Source organism: Hippocampus zosterae, chromosome 6, assembly GCF_025434085.1.
Source record: "Hippocampus zosterae strain Florida chromosome 6, ASM2543408v3, whole genome shotgun sequence".
NCBI classification, from domain to species: Eukaryota; Metazoa; Chordata; class Actinopteri; order Syngnathiformes; family Syngnathidae; genus Hippocampus; species Hippocampus zosterae.
Window position 1 is genome coordinate 17,732,828 of NC_067456.1, and position 17,095 is coordinate 17,749,922.

General features: G+C 40.7%; 2 protein-coding genes and 1 long non-coding RNA gene across 3 annotated transcripts; 1 reads left to right on the forward strand and 2 right to left on the reverse strand.

Annotated features, from left to right (window-relative positions):
- Positions 1 to 801: 801 nt before the first annotated feature.
- LOC127602562 (uncharacterized) lies at positions 802 to 4,490 on the reverse strand. The gene is made up of 3 exons (XR_007962824.1): positions 4,137 to 4,490; positions 3,311 to 3,739; positions 802 to 3,043 (listed from the first exon to the last, which is right to left on the reverse strand). It is a non-coding gene; the product is annotated as an uncharacterized LOC127602562 (long non-coding RNA).
- A 2,419-nt stretch (positions 4,491 to 6,909) lies between these two features.
- Positions 6,910 to 9,088, forward strand: LOC127602559 (dual specificity protein phosphatase 18-like). The gene has a single exon (XM_052068763.1). The coding sequence runs from the start codon at positions 7,042 to 7,044 to the stop codon at positions 7,585 to 7,587; it is 546 nt and encodes a 181-aa protein (XP_051924723.1). The 5' UTR covers positions 6,910 to 7,041; the 3' UTR covers positions 7,588 to 9,088.
- Positions 7,939 to 13,643, reverse strand: tgoln2 (trans-golgi network protein 2). The gene is made up of 4 exons (XM_052068758.1): positions 13,435 to 13,643; positions 10,607 to 11,754; positions 9,599 to 9,682; positions 7,939 to 9,527 (listed from the first exon to the last, which is right to left on the reverse strand). The coding sequence occupies exons 1-4, from the start codon at positions 13,487 to 13,489 to the stop codon at positions 9,522 to 9,524; spliced, it is 1,293 nt and encodes a 430-aa protein (XP_051924718.1). The 5' UTR covers positions 13,490 to 13,643; the 3' UTR covers positions 7,939 to 9,521.
- Positions 13,644 to 17,095: the final 3,452 nt, after the last annotated feature.

Below are 17,095 nucleotides of genomic sequence, written 5' to 3' on the forward strand. Positions count from 1 at the left end.
TCGAAATGCAGCATGAGTGTCTCGATTGGGTCACTTTTGCCGGTCCCACGCCCGGACAAAGGAGGAGGGTTGCAATGGTGACAAAAAAAAGAAACGATAATCGATTTGGGCTGTTTTCTTTTTACCTTTTGTCTCTCCTACAGCGTCCATGACAAGCATGCACATGGTCAATTGTGCAAATTGGGTGATGCCGTCATTTAGCGACTTTTAGGACAATAGCTACTCTCCTGAATGTGGAGTTGGCAACACTCACTAAGTGCTACCAACATTAATACAACGCCATCCGAAATCAAATTCATATCATATTGAGGAAGCGAGGAAACAGGAACCGCTCCTTATTTCAGCCCTCATTGTAAGATACAATACAAGTCTCCCGCGTTAGCGACTAACTGCTAGCAGCGAGCGCTGCCTGGCAACAGCAACTGATGGCTGTAGCCTTGCCTTGCTTTCTTTCTTCTTTTTCAAAGATGTGGACATAGGCGTGTTTTTTTTCTTAATACACTCTCCATATTGAAAGGGAGAGGATGTCCGTTAAATTGCATCTTGAGGTATTTTTCATACATGGGCAATGTATAAAATAAGGCCTTGTACTGCATTGCGCTTTAAAGTTGTGTCCCTAAAATCTAATTGGCAGAGATTTTAAGTCTGCACTCCACTTCGTGCCTTTGTCATGTATGCTTTTGCTCAGGATTCTACAGCCGCAAAGGAGTTTTGGTTTTACAAATGGTGGCTCTTTTGTCTGTGAGCAACATGGATTGCATGATTTTTACAAGTTACAATCATGAACCTAATGCCACAAAACATAGTAAATCTGTTTATTACATAATGCAAGAACATTATAAGTGCATAAAAGGTGTTTGTTTTATCGTCCATTATTCAGGCACATAGTAGACATAATGATGATTGATGATATCATTGTGCACATGTAGTCACTCACAAATGTTTGTTGAACAGACACTGTACACGGACAGTAAAACTATGCTTCAAATATCTTAACTACACGATTTTTGTATTTAATGTCAGAGTTTGTTGAATAATAATGATTACATGGGCTGTTTAAGCATGTGAAATGGAGCCAACCCGTTTTTTTTATTCTCAGCTAAAAGAAATGAGCCGTTGTAATTGTCTACACAGTATTGCGACATATGTGACATTTTGCATCCTATTTTCACAGTACACTTAAAATATTCTTTCGGATGGCAAATCAGGAAGATGGACAGTAACCATCCTCCATATGCGCCCACCCACTCCCTCGTCTGTGCACATGTTCAGCTAAAATACATTCAACCTTGACAGCAGGGTTCAATATGTGCTGCATCTGTACTGGTAGTATATGATGGCATGTTGACTGATGCAGTATTCAAGCTCAAAGTGAGTCAGGATCCTTGTTAGTCAATTAGTGGGTTAGTTTGTTAGTTATTTAAAGCTTTTTGGTTAGTATTTGTCATATTTCCAAGAATGTTAGTAGCTTGTGGAAACCCGTCTTGTCCGTTACACAAATGATGAGACCTAATTATGATTTCAAAAGAGAATACTTGTTGACACAGGCCATGCTCTAGTCTGTTAATCAACAAAGACAAAAAAAGCCATTTGATTTTGTCAATATAAAATGAATTATAAAAATGAGCAGAGCAGAGATGTTAGTACTCGGCAGCCGTGCCATTGTTAGTACAGTATCAGAGGGAGTTAGTAATGTTGACCCTGGGGACAACAACGAAGGCACTCACCTGCAAAGCTTGACCACACCGTGCACACAAAGTCACACATCTATGATTCTCTAACTTGAGCCCATAGCGTGACACAATGCTGCAATGCAACAGTCACAAGATCTTTGTGGACTTTATGGTCAAGCCAGGTTTGATAAGCCACGTTCCTGCTTCTGGCTCATGTAATTTCCTCCCCAAATCTTGAAACCCTTCTTGACACACTCAGCTTCTGTTTAGATTTGATGTCCTTCTATAATGATTAGCCTGAATAGTTCACAGAAGAGGGGTTGCAGGATCAAGAGAGAGGGTTTGTCTGTGTTTGTGGCCATAAAGCAGAGGGTTAGTCACTGACTGTGAGGCCAGCCAATAGCACTGAGCGAAGAGGTTAGTAGTCATCACACTGTGTTAGCAAAAAGTAGTCTTGTTAGGAAGATCATGTTAGTATAATCCAGACCTCTGAAAAAGTCGATTTGCAGAATTATTATCATATGATGGATTTTCTTTTAATAATGCGACACAAGTTTGTCCTTTAGTGGCATTCTTGCAATTATTCACAAGGATCTACCATATAGGTTCAATTCAGGCTATTAGTACTGAATAGCTTGATTTAGTAGCCAGGGCGAAATGCAAAGCAATTGTTTATTAATATTTTGTCCAGGGTCTGGTGCATTCAGCAGTGAGAAGTTTTGAATAAACATGCACATGGACACGCAAAGACACAGAAATATTGCACATGCATACAGACGTACATTCACACAGACTCACACTTTAGTAAAAATGCACATTATCTATTATCTAATGTAGGGCATAAAGGAATACCCAAAGGTGGCTACAGAATATTCTGGATTAGAGACATATTTTTAAAAGTGTGGGAGAATTTTTGGTCGAAAGCATGGGAAATACTACATGTGTGTCGGCCTTTTTATGGATAGTAGCTATGACCTGTGAGCTGTTCAATAATGACTGCCTTCTGGTGAATTTAGATGTATTCTTACAGGAGAAAGAGAGCAACTACGAGGAGAGGTAACCAAGGCAACAGGGGGATTGTGAGTGCACAAAGCACAACATAAAAGTGTTTTTCACAACAGTGGCTTTTTATGTGCCAAAGCGTGGTTGATAGAGGTAGTTTAGGATTTGCATGCCTGATTGAAAGACAAAGGACATAATATTGTCACATGCAAACACCTTCCTGCTTAATATTGCATCTCTTTCTAGCAGATAAAAAGGTTGAAATCTGATCTCTCAAATGAATTGTTCACTGACACACAAAAGTATTGGATGTTGATCCACCCTTTGAAGGCACAGGCTAGCAGGAACTCGGCCATTCCAGTATCCACCTGCAGGAGAAAATGAGCCAATAAAAATGGAATAAATACCTGTAGTCGTACATTTTGAAATGTGAGCAAAATATAAATTGATTTTAAAATTCGCACAATAATAGACAACATATGGAGACACAGCTGTCCCGTTCCAGTCTAAAGTATGCACTTTATACTGTATGCACATATCACACTCTGACAAGAGTAAACGTGAGTGATCCATGTTAAGGAGCGGGGGAATAAAAATCCTCTTCATTTAAATCTACACAGGCATGCACGAGTTACCATCAGTGAGGCAGCACAGGGTGAGTCATTCAAGTGATGTCATCAGCACAGGAGCACAATGTGTCCAAAGTGAGCCCTAAGCAGGATCCGTGTAACTGGCAGGAACACACAACACAAAGCTGTACAAAAGCTACAGAAACTTGCAGTCCCTCAAGCCACTCCTTGATGTTTTCCATCCACAAATTAATTATTAATTTGTAAAATTAATTAAACTACATCCGTAGCTACTGCAGCAAATGATTCGCGGGATCACATTAATTTAAATGGGCTAATATTGCAAGATATAAAAAGAGCCTCTCTCTCGGATTAATTATTTTGAGTATTGAGCCTTGAGCACATAACCTGTCCAGCTGTTGTTCCAGTAGCCAGAACCGATGCCATGTCAACAGTCTTTAAGGTTGAATCCATTAAAACTCAGCACCTTAATTCCTAAAAATCACAGGAAAAGAAAAGAAAATGAGTATTTTTCTCTCATTATCTCAGCAGTCTTTTTTCCCCACAAGCCTGCAGGCATAGCTTGTGTTGAATTTAGGTCACTTAATTCTGCAAATAAAAAAGCCTTGGAGTCAGTTACTGATACACACGCAGTAGCTTGCGCAAAATGCTGGTACGATAAAACATAATCAAATCGTTGTAGCTCGGAAACAATCACGATTACGCCCTACAAGCACAAACAGGAGAAGCACAGTGGGTTCTTTCTCTGAAGTCACAGTGAACGCTGATGAATGTTATTCAATTCAAGAAAAGATGAACCGTGTTGACTGTGCCACACACAATACAATGTTGCTTACAAATATATCACGATATGGCATGGATCTGTTCTTACCAGTCATTTGTAGGTTGCACATCTGCTACAACGCCGACATGATTGTATTAGACCGCTCACGAAACCGTCCAATATGACAAACGTGCACCATTTTGTTCCCTGCAGCAAAAGAGGGAGATGGCCGCTCTGTCTTCAGCTGCGGAGCTGCTGCAAGCCCAAGTGGGAGTGCCAGAAGCAGCTGCACGCAACCCATTTCGGAGCACTGGATAATGTGGACATGTCTCAAAACAAAGGACCATCTTGGTTGTGAGGGGCTACGCCGACATGAATAAGTCAGTGAAGCCGCTCCCCAGCTGCTACCACAGGTTTGGGCTCTTTTGTATGTGTGCCCTGCATCCGCCATCTGTTTCCTGGGCAACCTGCGAGTATCAACCCCCCACCCAGCCACAAGAAACACTACTATTCTTGGTACCATTGTACAGCAGTATAAGCAGGCATTTGTGACACAGTTAATTTGTATATTTTCAAACATGTTGATGCCCTTCTGTTAATGAAAGAAACACCCACACAAATAACTTGAATCTGACCAAAGTAATAGTGTGTGAGAGTTTTGTGAAAACCCACCACCTTCTGTCTGAATTGTCTGTCAAATCTGGAAAAAAAAGTTGCTAAATTAGCTAATTTATAATTTTTTTGCTCTGTTGACTTTTTGTTTGTTTGGGGAAGGGGGGGTGGGGGGGGGGGGGTTGGACCAATTCATCAAAAAGTGCATTGTATATACCAGGGGTGGGCAATTATTTTTTGCATAGGGCCACGTGAGAACCAGAAAATATTATGGAGGGCAGGATCAAAAGGGTGAACTAAATTCAACAATATTAATTGGATTTGTTTATTTAAAAAACATCCATCCATCCATCCATCATCTACCGCTTATCCGGGGCCGGGTCGCGGGGGCAACAGCTTTAGCAGGGAAGCCCAGACTTCCCTCTCCCTAGCTACTTCTTCCAGCTCTCCCCGGGGGATCCCGAGTCGTTCCCAGGCAAGCTGGGTGACATAGTCTCTCCAGCGTGTCCTGGGTCTTCCTCTGGGTCTCCTCCCGGTGGGACATGGCCGGAACACCTCACCGGGGAGGCGCTCAGGAGGCATCCGAATCAGATGCCCAAGCCACCTCATCTGGCTCCTCTCGATGTGGAGGAGAAGCGGCTCGACTCCGAGCCCCTCCCGGATGACCGAGCTTCTCACCTTATCTCTAAGGGAGAGCCCGGACACCCTGCGGAGAAAACTCATTTCGGCCGCTTGTATTTTGCACAAAACAGTATTTTGCATTTTTTGGAACGTTTTTCAGACTTTAAGAGTACATTATTCCGTCGTATCGAACGAGATTTGCTTGACTTGGCTCTACTGTGGTGGTATATTAAGATATTTTGTGATGTTTTCTTTAATCAATGTATATCTTCTCAGAGATAAACTCTTGAACTCGCTTTGGAATGCTTTTAAATGATTGCAAGTGAGATAAACTCTTGAACTCGCTGCATAACTTGCTTGCCTAAGCGACTTCATAGTTTGCTTTGCTATGTTCCTGAATTGTCGAAACTTGTTTGCAAAAGAGGGAACAAGGCAAGATGTTCTCGTGGAATGCCACTTGGTTACACAACAAACAGTGTGGCGTAGGGGGAGGTGAGAATGGCCACTCACCCCTCCCGATGCACACACTTTAGAGGATAAAAGGAGGGGAGCGATGCTTCTTTAGCAGAGTCTGCTGCGGGTAGCGTACGGACGCCCAGCTCGTATTGAAGCTCACTCTGCTGAGGGTGTTGGCTCTCCACCCTAATGGCATACGGTAAGAGTATATCATCTTTAGCTTCATACAACTTGTTTGAACTGTGTTATCATTTCTGTGTGGGACCAATAAAGTGCCTATTGTCGGTAGCCAGAAGTGTCTTGTCGTTATTTCTGAGTGCCTATCTCCAACGATCCTATTAAAATTGACACTCACACCGATTGAGTGTCAGAAGTGTTTCAAAACATGTGGGCTTCCGTATCGTCTCCCCCTTCATCCCAATGCTCTGCAACTTGAAGTAACTGTGCCACCTGGCGTTGAAATGCCTGTCATTACAAGTCCAAATGAAATGAATGCAGTCGTTGACATCGAACCTTAATTGTGTACCAACCTTCGGCGGGCCGGATTAAAAAGACCAATGGACCGGATTTGGCCCGCGGGCCGTAGTTTGCCCACCTCTGGTATATACTGTACATTGGTCAGCAGCTAATTCTAATCAGCAAATAAATGTATTTTTGACACTTATTTTAAAAGATGTCTTCACTTTTTTGTGACATCCGTACATAAGGTATTTTCATGTTTTGTTTTTAAGTTTGACCCATAAAAAGCTTGTGCAACATGGATTTTACACATTTGAGAAAGAAAATCCACCTGTTGCTCAATCCAACTCTTAATGAATACATATTACTAAATATATTACTATTACATTACATATATTGTTGTTATCATATTATAATGTGCTGGGGGGACAAGTGCATATTCGGATTGAGCTAAAAAAAACAAGAAAAGCTTGCTTGCATCACTGATTAAAAGTTTTTTATTAATAAACATTTATTGACTAGAATAATTGACAAAAATATATTTTTTAATTTGTTTAACTTTAGAGCCTGTACTTTCACTTAAGGTTTTGTGTTAAGTTCTATTTTTATTAGAGTATTTGTTACACAAGTAGGCAATGTGTCGAACTGGAACTACCGCAGTAAAAGGAAGAAGAGTGACGGGGAGACAGTGCTTAAAATCTGCATTTGACGTCTCACCCAGCTGGGGGCGACAGCGTGCGCAGATTTGGCCCCTGTTGGCTGTCTTATAACCGGAAGTAGCAATACTATTGCGTTTCTCATTGGACATGTCTTGCTTTGTTGATAAAAGAGTTACTCAAATATACCTATCTTGACTGATGATCTGATGCATCCGCCGGTCGTTGCAGGTCTTTCTGGTCTGTGTCGGGTCACCGAAAATCTTTACGTGAGTAACGGCAGAGCAGCGAGTCGCGCCTCTCTGGTGAGCGCCAACAAAATAACATGCATCGTAAACGTAACGGAGACCAAATGCAGCAGTGCCACTCTTCACGGTGTGGAGTACCTCCACATTCCCTTGTCTGACACACCATCCACCCCACTTGGGGACCATTTCGACGAGGTGGCGGATAAAATACAACACGTAGCACAGAGCGGTGGTCGCACGTTGGTGCATTGCACCGCCGGGGTGAGCCGCTCAACTGCCCTCTGCATGGCTTTTCTCGTCAAGCACCATGGTGTGACACTGATGGAGGCTCACGCTCAGGTCAAGACATGTCGGCCCATGACGAGGCCCAATAATGGTTTTTGGAAGCAACTAATCCAGTATGAGGCGAAGCTTCGTGGGTCCACGTCTGTCCGGATTGTGTCGTCTTCCATGGGAGAGATACCTGATGTGTATGAAGATGCGGCCAGAAATATGATGCCACTCTGACATCCTGCTGCTTCTCGTGCGTGGGAGACTTTTCCGTTTAATAAATCAGTAAATGATAATATACCGTGTGCTCATTATAAACGTCATTATCTGCATTTCAGTTACAATTCACAACAACTTCAGAGCTACATTAAAACGTGCTTTGAAAAATGTGTTCGTTTTTAATTGACACTATCGGATACAATTTAACATGATGTGTTATGCACTGTTTTGTTTTTGCGAAGTTGTTCAACATGTTGTGCAAAATTGTGTCAAGTGTTGTCAATCTCTAGCGGAAATAACCACGACCTACCTTATGATCATGCTTTCATGTATATGATGTGGGGGACAGGGGGAAAACGCCATCACACCTTTAAAGATCATCAAAACATTTATTGTGGACAGCAGGATATTCCAAATAGTTTAGCCTGGTATATTGAAATGATAGCTTCACAGAAACGGACAGGTTTTACGTTTCTTTGTTGCTAATGACCACTGCCATTTGTAAATGGTGTTCCTTTCAATAAAATAATGTCAAACTGAATATAACACAGTGAACCCATTTTCCACACCCAAATCGAAAATAAGATTATCTTTTGTATTCTTTATCCCCCATTATTCATACACCTCTCCTCCCCCAAAGTGCCACCAACTTTTAAGGAACGTATCTGTTGATCATTTTCCTTGTGAAAATAAATCAGTTCAATTTTGACTTAAAGCAAGTCAGAGAATATCGGGAGAAAAGCTGTGCAATTTACAAGAGGATAGTCTGTAAACATAATCCAATACAGAAGCAATTCAAACATTTCAGGAACTAGCGACCTTACCTCCTCTTTCTTTACAAATTTACATATGTGGTGATCAACGGAATAGTGGTTAATCATCATCCAATACAGAACCAATTCAAACATTTAAGGAACTGCAGTAAAATCATGTGAATATTCTCAATATTATATGAGAATATTTATCAGTGGGGGGTTAATAAAAGAACAATTTAAAGGCATTTCCAAAGTTACCAATTGAAAATAAAAGTATAGAACTTTAAAAAAAATCTAATATTTATAGGGCGCAGAGTGTATAAGAACAATTTTTTGGGGGAAAACATGTTAAAAATACCTTCGTCATACGTCTGGGGAAAGAGCATAATTTTTAACCTGGATTTAAAAGCAGTAACACTTTGTTGGGATTAAAAAAAAAAAATCTTTATTCATTCATATCATTCACTTGGATAAGAAGTTATACCAGCAAATAGGGGGAACAGAATTATAGACAAGGAGAAAAAAACATTTTTTAATTAAAGGGTGATTGTGAGGGGATGTGGGGCATATTATACACATGGGCATTATCCCCGGGATTTTAGAGTATCCACCTTGCTTCCTCTCTCATGACCGACTTCAATATTAACTATATTTATTTAAAAAAACAAGGAGCAGCGCATCAACTCTCACGAACAAAGTAACTACATTTATCAGTTATTAAACATTTTCATTCAGTAAAACATTGCATTTAGGGGTCTTTTTATCATGGAGTGCTAGTGTCCAGACTTTGTGAACGACAACTCTTCCTATACACTTCTCTGCATGAAAGAAAATATATACCGTATAATTTTTTTTCCCCCCAAAATGTTTCTTATTTGGCTCACAGTGCAATCGTAGCTGTACAAACAACGCAAGTAAATAACATCGAAAAACAAATAAAGCTTTCATTTTCTGCTGAAATATCCTGAGTCATGGTTTCTCATCATCAAAGTGAAATAAAGACATAGGTGCAAAAACCGCATGCATATTTAACTGGCACTGCGTTTTACTCTATCAATAAGGCAACATTGTCATCCGTATAGTCATGCAATCCGCATCCATCTACAGAATACAACCAAAATGCACGTCAGTTCAAATGCACACTCCATCTCACACCGTCCCACAGTGGATTCAGTGTCTCAAGGCTACAGCATCTGATTACATCTGAAAAGAAAAAATGAATTTTCTCATCAAAGAAGGAAAACACACAAAAATGATTCCAATAAATAAAATACCTGCTGTTCCAATTTTTGGTAGTCTGTGGATTTTGGTCGACGAGCAGATCTTGATCTCTTTCCTTCCAAAACATATGCAATGATCTAGAAGGGGGAGGAGAAAAGTAAAACCCTCTCGTATTGGATGAAATGCAAGAGATTGGAACAATTGCTTGATATTTTTGGCTGTTTGATTAACATTCCTGTTTTTGCTTGGTTGTAACTACAGAACACACACACACAAAAAAATCTACATTTCCACTCAATATTGAACAACCAACTGGTTTTCATTTTTCGATAATCAACATTTTATATTTAAATTGAAACTGCACAGCAGCACACTATTTTTCTCTCTAGAAACATTGGTAATATTTTAGACATAACGTTTTAAAAATGTTTTACCGAATCCATCCCCCCAAAAATGTCCATTTTAAACATGAATATGCAACATTTTTAAGATATCTATTCAGTCGTAAATCAATTACGTTTTACAGATGTGATTACCATGTTCAAACAAAACTCTCTCCCCATCGATACTGGCCTATGAGACTATCCGACGTCAGAACCACAATCGTGGTTCAAAACACACTTGACTAAGCCTGGTTTGTTGAAAAGTGACCGGCAGAATGGCAACTCTGTCAGGGTGTCAGCATCAAAGTATACACAGTCCATCCATCCATCCATGATCCAAACGGCTTATCCCCACGAGGGTCGCCGGCGCCCTGGAATTTGTCCCCGCTGACTTTAGGACTTTCCGTCCCATCCTTACGCCATTCAAAATGTCGGGTGGGAGAGACGATAGTTTGTTTCATTCAGCATTCAACTCAGCTTTAAATGACCAAAAACGCAAAGTCAATAAAAACCCGGCAAATGAAGGCACTGCAAGCATTTAGTTCCAAAGAAGGTGTACTTTGATCTCCGAGTGTGTCAGATTCCGACCATTTGAGGCGTGTGCATCCAGATAAAGAGGTGAGAATTGTAGCATGAAAACAACATCAATGAAAATCAAGAGTTTCAAAAGCTACATACCTTGCGCTTGTTGTGGTAGGCGATGTAAAGCACTGCAACCATTACCGCTGTAGAGACCAGGTATGCAAAGAAATGACTACTTTCGACTTCGTCACTTCCACCATAGTGATTGTTGCCTCCCATTTTTTTATTAGTGGCTTCATCTCCTCCGGATTTTGCCTCATTGGCAGGGTCGTGTGTTTGTGACTTCTTGTCATGCTCTCCTTTTGATTTGTCATTTGCAGCCTCTCCTTTTGATTTGTCCTTCTTTGTAGGCTCGCCTTTTGATAGGTTCTCCTTTTCAGACTGTTTTTCTGATTTGTCCTTTGCAGCCTCTCCTTTCGATTCGTCTTTCTTTGCAGACTCGCCTTCTGGTATGCCTTCCTTTTCAGGCACTCCTCCTGATTTGTCCCCTTTTTCAGTCTGTTCTTCTGACTTGTCATCTTTTTCAGGCTGTTCTTCTGATTTGTGCTCCTTTTTTGGCTCTCCCTCTGATTTTTCCTTTGCAGCATCTCCTTTCGCTTCATTTCTCTTTGCAGGCTCGCCTTTTGGTATGTCTTCCTTTTCAGGCACTCCTCCTGATTTGATCTCTTTTTCAGTCTGTTCTTCTGATTTGTCATCTTCAGGCTGTTCTTCTGATTTGTCCTCTTCTATCTGTTCTTCCGATTTGTGCTCCTTTTTTGGCTCTCCCTCTGATTTGTCCTCTTTTGCAGGCTGTTCTTCTGATTTGTCCTTATTTTCAGGCTGCTTTTCTGAGTTGTCCTCCTTTACAGGCTTTTGTGATGATTGTTTCTCTGTGTTTGCCTCACGTGCAGCCTCTTTTTCAGATTTTGTAACCTCCTCTTGCTGCCCTCCTGATTCTTCCTTGTGAGGAGGGTCACCTGATTTTGGGTCCTTTGTGATTTGCTGTGTTGTCTTTGAAGCCCCCTGAGTTGCTTTGCTCTTGCCAGCTTCTTCCGACAAACCGTGACCTTCTTTAGGCTTCTGGCCTTGTGTCTGAGGTTTAGCCTGAGTCCTTGAGGCTAAGCCTGTCTGGGCCTTCTTTTTTTCAAGTGGATTCTGGACTACATCATGGTCAACATTTGGTACATCTTTCGGATCAGGTGTGACATTTTTAGCGCTTGATGAAACTAAGGCACCTTCACCCGCATTCAGAAGTGCTGGAGCCCCTACAAAAATGAATACAATTATTATTGACTTTCAAAACCAAACAACCCTACCATGTACAAAATTCAAGGAAATCACAATATCCCATCACCGGTGAGACATTCTTAGAACAGGCCAGCAGGCTACTCATGGTCTTTGGGGACAACCTTTTATTTCACGAAAATATATGATGTAAAAATAAATAAAGAAAATAAGGACAGCAGTCTAAATAACATGCGAGTGTTGGGTGTTGAGTCTGCCTCAGTGGAAGTTTGGACTGTGAGTATAGTCTCGTATAAGTTTTCGGGATTATAGTCTTTTTCTGTTTTGTTCATTTCTTTCTGGCTCTGTGTTGTTCGACAATTTTATTTTTTTATTTTTTGTTTGTTTTGTTCTGTTTTTTTACTCAGTCAACTAACTGATAACGACTTGTTGCGTGTTGATAAGTTCTTCAACTGGAATTTCTTGGGCTGATGATATATTTAATGTGTTCTGGTTTGACAACTTGTAGCAATTACCTGTTACGAAATGGGGTTAAATCACACCTGCACATTACCAGAACCTGTGCCCAGCAAGCCACATTAACCCTTTCAAGGACAGCGGTTACAGTGGACAGTTTATCATGTTCTCAGGTTACAGATTGCATGAAAGGGTTCAAATTGAAGTAAATAAAGTGAATGGTTCGTACTGTAGTAGGTCTGAGCAATAAGGTCGGTCAACAAGTCATATCCTAGGTTTTTGTTTGTTTGTTTGGCTGGCTTCATTCTGCTATTTTCTTGAAGTTGGAAGTTGCTATAGTACAATTGAATTAATAACCGCATTAAAAAGATTGTGCAATTTTTAGTATACAGTATATATTCAAAGTCAAATGGTAATCTAGAAGATACTCTCACTTGCATCCAGTCAGGTTACACTTACATCATCCCCTATGCTGCCCACGTTGTCGTAAGTGCTATGAGTAACCAGTGTTCATTTATCGTGTATATTTTATTCTGCTAGTTCCCCGCCCCGTTTTTTTTAAAGAAAAATATGTAAGAAAGATAGAATTCTTCAAATTCATTCAGCCACCTCAAATAACAATGAAAATTAGTTTTCCAATTCAGCAATCAAGTTTATTTGTTTGAATGCTCACTTCCAGTACAAAGCAACATTGTTTGCCAACAAGTGTGGGATGGCAGACAAATGTGCCTTGAAAGGTGTATGGAGAGGAGGGATTATCCAATTTCACTTAATATCTTGAAAATTCACCTTTTTTGACTAGTAATCGTAATGTATATTTTGTTTGGCGCAAAAAGACAGGGAAACACAATGTTTACAGGCAAAAAGAAACATTGCAAAAACAACCTGTAACGATGCTCTGGGTGGCGTAGAGTAGTCCGACCATCGGACAAAATCTTAAATCATGAATTATTTCAGCTTTGAAGGAATTACTTGGTTGTGCAAACTTTCTAACAACTTTAACAAATAATCATATCTTTCTTGTTGCTTTTGTACGATTACTATTGTCATTCTTGATCAACTTTCATGGGTGACCTCGTGATTATCGTGCTCATCAACGCTGTGATACTCTTCAAAGATACTGAACATAACAAATTGATATTTTAGTTTGGTTTCGTTGCCGAGGGGGATTACACATTCATCAACCGGTTCAATCGACGAGACATGTTGATTAGGACGAGTCTTAAATGTAAAAAGCCACTCACCGATCACCATGGAGGAACACACCACTGTAACACATGCCAGGAAAACAAATCTCATGGCGCTCGAAAAGGAAGGCAAACCACGCTTAACTGAGAGCTCAATGCGAACGTTAAAATCCGCGTTGCAGACTATGATCGGAAAGTGGAGCTTTAACAGCGTCACAGCTCAATCTGCCTCCTACTTCCGTGTACGCATCAGGCTCTTCTTCGTGGCTCTGTTCCGCACGCACGCAAGCACGCAAAATGCTCATCAGTGACATCAAGAGCCGAGTGGCAGAAGTAATCTCAACGATGGTATTGAATTCGCCGCTAGGTGTCACTGCTGTCACGTGACAGCAATTTTGGACAGCACCACTTTTCAAGAGAAAACTTGGTAGGGCTTTTCATGAATCCTCGTGGGGAAAAGACAACTTTTTATGTTTTACGGCCGGGGAATGTTTTCAAGCAATGTGTGTTGTTTGAGAGAGGATAAATCTTAAAAGTAATCGCCATGTGTCTTTAAAAAAAAACAAAAACAAAAAACATTTTCCCACACCTTTGCCATTAATATCGCATAAAACAATGTATTTCCATCTGCAATTTTCACAGGAGTTAATTTCAAATACAGCTTTATCCTGTAGAGATCCTTGATTAGCCAGTATTTTATTTTCTGTCTTTATATTTTCATGGTTGCCCAGAGTTTCTTTGCGGATGGCCTTACAGTTTGAGAGATCAGCAACGCTTGTGCGAGAATGCAAAGTTACTCCCTAAACTGACTTACAAGCACAGTGATAGTGTCATCCCATGCTAAGCATCTGGAGAAGATCAGGTGAGTCACCAGTCCTAAGGCCGTTTTCATTCATTCCATTGAGTGAATGTTCCTAATGACATTTTCAAACAATGTATCCTGCATGGCAATTCTGTGAAAGGACTGTGTGGTTTTATGAAGTAAGGGACACAAGTGGGAGGGAATGCATATGTGTTATCTTTGGTTCCATCTCCAGTTGCGTAATATCTCCCAGATACACCCTTTCTCTTGAAGTCCTAGATTTACCAACAAATATGTCCATAAACTATGTAAAATATATGTCATATTTTATTTTGTGGCTTTTTAAATTTATTATATGCTATATTAATCAGTCAATATCAGTCCAACAAGTTGAATGTCTCTTTAACACTCATCCTCATGAGGTTTGCGGGTGTGCGGCAGCCTATCCCCACCTGACTAATTGAGAGGCAGGGCGTACCCTGGACTGCTCACCAACAAATTACAGGGCACATCTAGATAAACAACCGGAAGCAATTCACACCTATGGACAATTTAAAATCTTCACCTAACCTACCATGCATATTGGAATGTGAGAGGAAACCGGAGTACCCGGAGAAAACCCATACAAGCACGAGGAGAGCATGCACACAGGAAAGCCAGAGACTGGATTTTAAGCCACAACCTCTGAACCATAAGGCGCGTGTGATCACTATTGTCAAGAGATAAGAAGAAAATGAAAAAGCACAGCGTGTGATCCGTTTCACCGCCTTGTTTTCATGGGACTCTGCATAACATGCCCATTTTACTCAATATCGTATTGTTGTTCGTGTTTTAATTTTATAATTACGTTTTAGATATATTTAAGTGACATAAAATGGCATCTGAAAGTGAGTCAAGTGTCCCACTGAACACTATTACTACTAATTAATATTGGCATGATATAAACGTATGGAAGAGATAAGATAAGGTTACTCTTCTAATGTTAATTTAAGGTGTTTTACATCTCAGCATGGTGTCTGGGACCTTGGGTCTTGTAATGAATATGTCTTAATTGTTCCAGTTGACATTTGAAAAGTCCAATAATACCTCTCATTCTTGACAAACATTAGCATTTCCATTTTTAAGGTCAAATAAGTATGAATAATACATTAGCAAGGTTCTTAAGCTCACAGTCAGATGTAGCTAATGTCACAAAGGCAGCAGCTGAGTCTTGCTAAGATCAGTGATTTTTTTCAGAAAAAAATGGTTCATTTCACTTTGGGAAGCCACGTTATACAAACACAGCATCCGGTTATTTACAAGAACATAAGGTCGATGCAAGTCTCATGTGCATCCGCCAGTTCTGTGTCAGTGGTTGTAGTTGATATCAGCCTACATTAGTATGATTATGCAAACATCTCAGTACCACTGTGTACAATGTTTTGTGATCAAAGTCAGCGAGAAAAAACCTTGGCGAGAGATTTGAAGAATTCAATGAGCAATATTAACATCTATTAAATTTGACCTTGGGCTTTTATGACAGACACTGAGCAGTGCATCGAATGGACACTTTCTTATTTGCATGTATACTGAATGGATTGTGGAGCATTGCAACTTCATGATGACATGCTGGTTGAAAACCTAATGCATGATCCCCAACATTATATACAGTACATGCAAGAATTACCTGGCTTTCTGTCGAAATTGAATATAAAATGTGCTGACACGGAAGCCAGTGGTCCCCAACCTTTTTTGTGTCACGGACCAGTTGAGAAAAGTACATGTTGTTCGCGGAGCGGCAACCATTTTTTTTCATTGCTTTTAAATTGCTTTTACAGTGCAGCAGTGCACTGTTTGATTCCACCTCCGGCCTCCTCGTGTGAAGTTTGCATGTTGCCCCCGTCCGTGCCTGTGTGGTTTTCTCAGGGCACTCCGGTTTCCTCCCACATTCCAAAAACATGCTTGGCAGGTGAATGGAACACAAATTGTCCCTAGTTGTGAGTGTGAGCGCGGATGGTGGTTTGTCTCTGTGTGCCCAGCAGTTGGCTGACAACCGGTTGGGTGTCCCCCGCCGACTGCCTGAAGACAGCTGGGATGGGCTCCAGCATTCTGTCTCTGTGCACCCTGGTCCCAAATGGGCCATGGCCCGGTACCGATACAGTAGTTTTTTTTTGTTTTGTTCTGTTTGTACAACATGTTAACACCACAGGCAGGAAGAATTTTGGACCTTTCCACTTTACAAAACTGTTTTTGTGTAGCAATACTCTTGGAATGTCTTGTTTGAATCACTATTTTGAGTTCATGCCAGAGTAATGGGGTTGTGGTGAGAACTCTGACTGGGCCACATGAAAAGGTGTATTTTCATGTGGTGAAACCATTCAGTTGCTGATTTACTTCACTCATTTGTATCATTGTCCTGTTGCATTCCCCATCCCCTATTGAGCTTCAACATGCAGAAAGGTGGGCTTCATTTCTCATGAAAGATTCCGTATCTTGACACTCTTCATTTTTCTGTCGATTGTTGCAATGTAACTAGGCCCTGAAGTAGCAAAAGTAGTCCCAAACCATGATGCACCCTCCAACATCCCAAACATTTTTCATTGTGATGTCTCCATTGTAGCCTTGTGTGTCCTTCCCAACCAGCTATTGATTGTTTCTGTTCTGTCCAGAATAGTTTGCTGCAAGTGCTGTGGAACATCAAGGTACTCTTTTGCAACCTTCAAACCTGTAGCAATGGGATTTGGGCTGTTCTATCTTTGTCCAGGCAAATGCGTTGATACAGCTCTTGCATTGAATGTTTTGAAATTGAATGTTATATTCCAGATGAGTAGCCTGAAATAACCAGCATATTTAGAGTTGCTTTTTATAATTTTATAATAAGGGTACATTCGTCTTCCTACACTCCCTCAGCCTCCAAGATCCATGAGTTGCTGGCTG

Bases quoted from the DNA above. Each gene is read 5' to 3' on its own strand.
- LOC127602559 (XM_052068763.1), top strand. From the start codon at position 7,042: ATGCATCCGCCGGTCGTTGCAGGTCTTTCTGGTCTGTGTCGGGTCACC.
- tgoln2 (XM_052068758.1), bottom strand. From the start codon at position 13,489: ATGAGATTTGTTTTCCTGGCATGTGTTACAGTGGTGTGTTCCTCCATG. The intron at 11,755-13,434 runs GTGAGTGGCTTT...TCATTTTTGTAG, and splicing joins GTGTTCCTCCATGGTGATCG to GGGCTCCAGCACTTCTGAAT. The intron at 9,683-10,606 runs GTATGTAGCTTT...TCCCCCTTCTAG, and splicing joins CCTACCACAACAAGCGCAAG to ATCATTGCATATGTTTTGGA.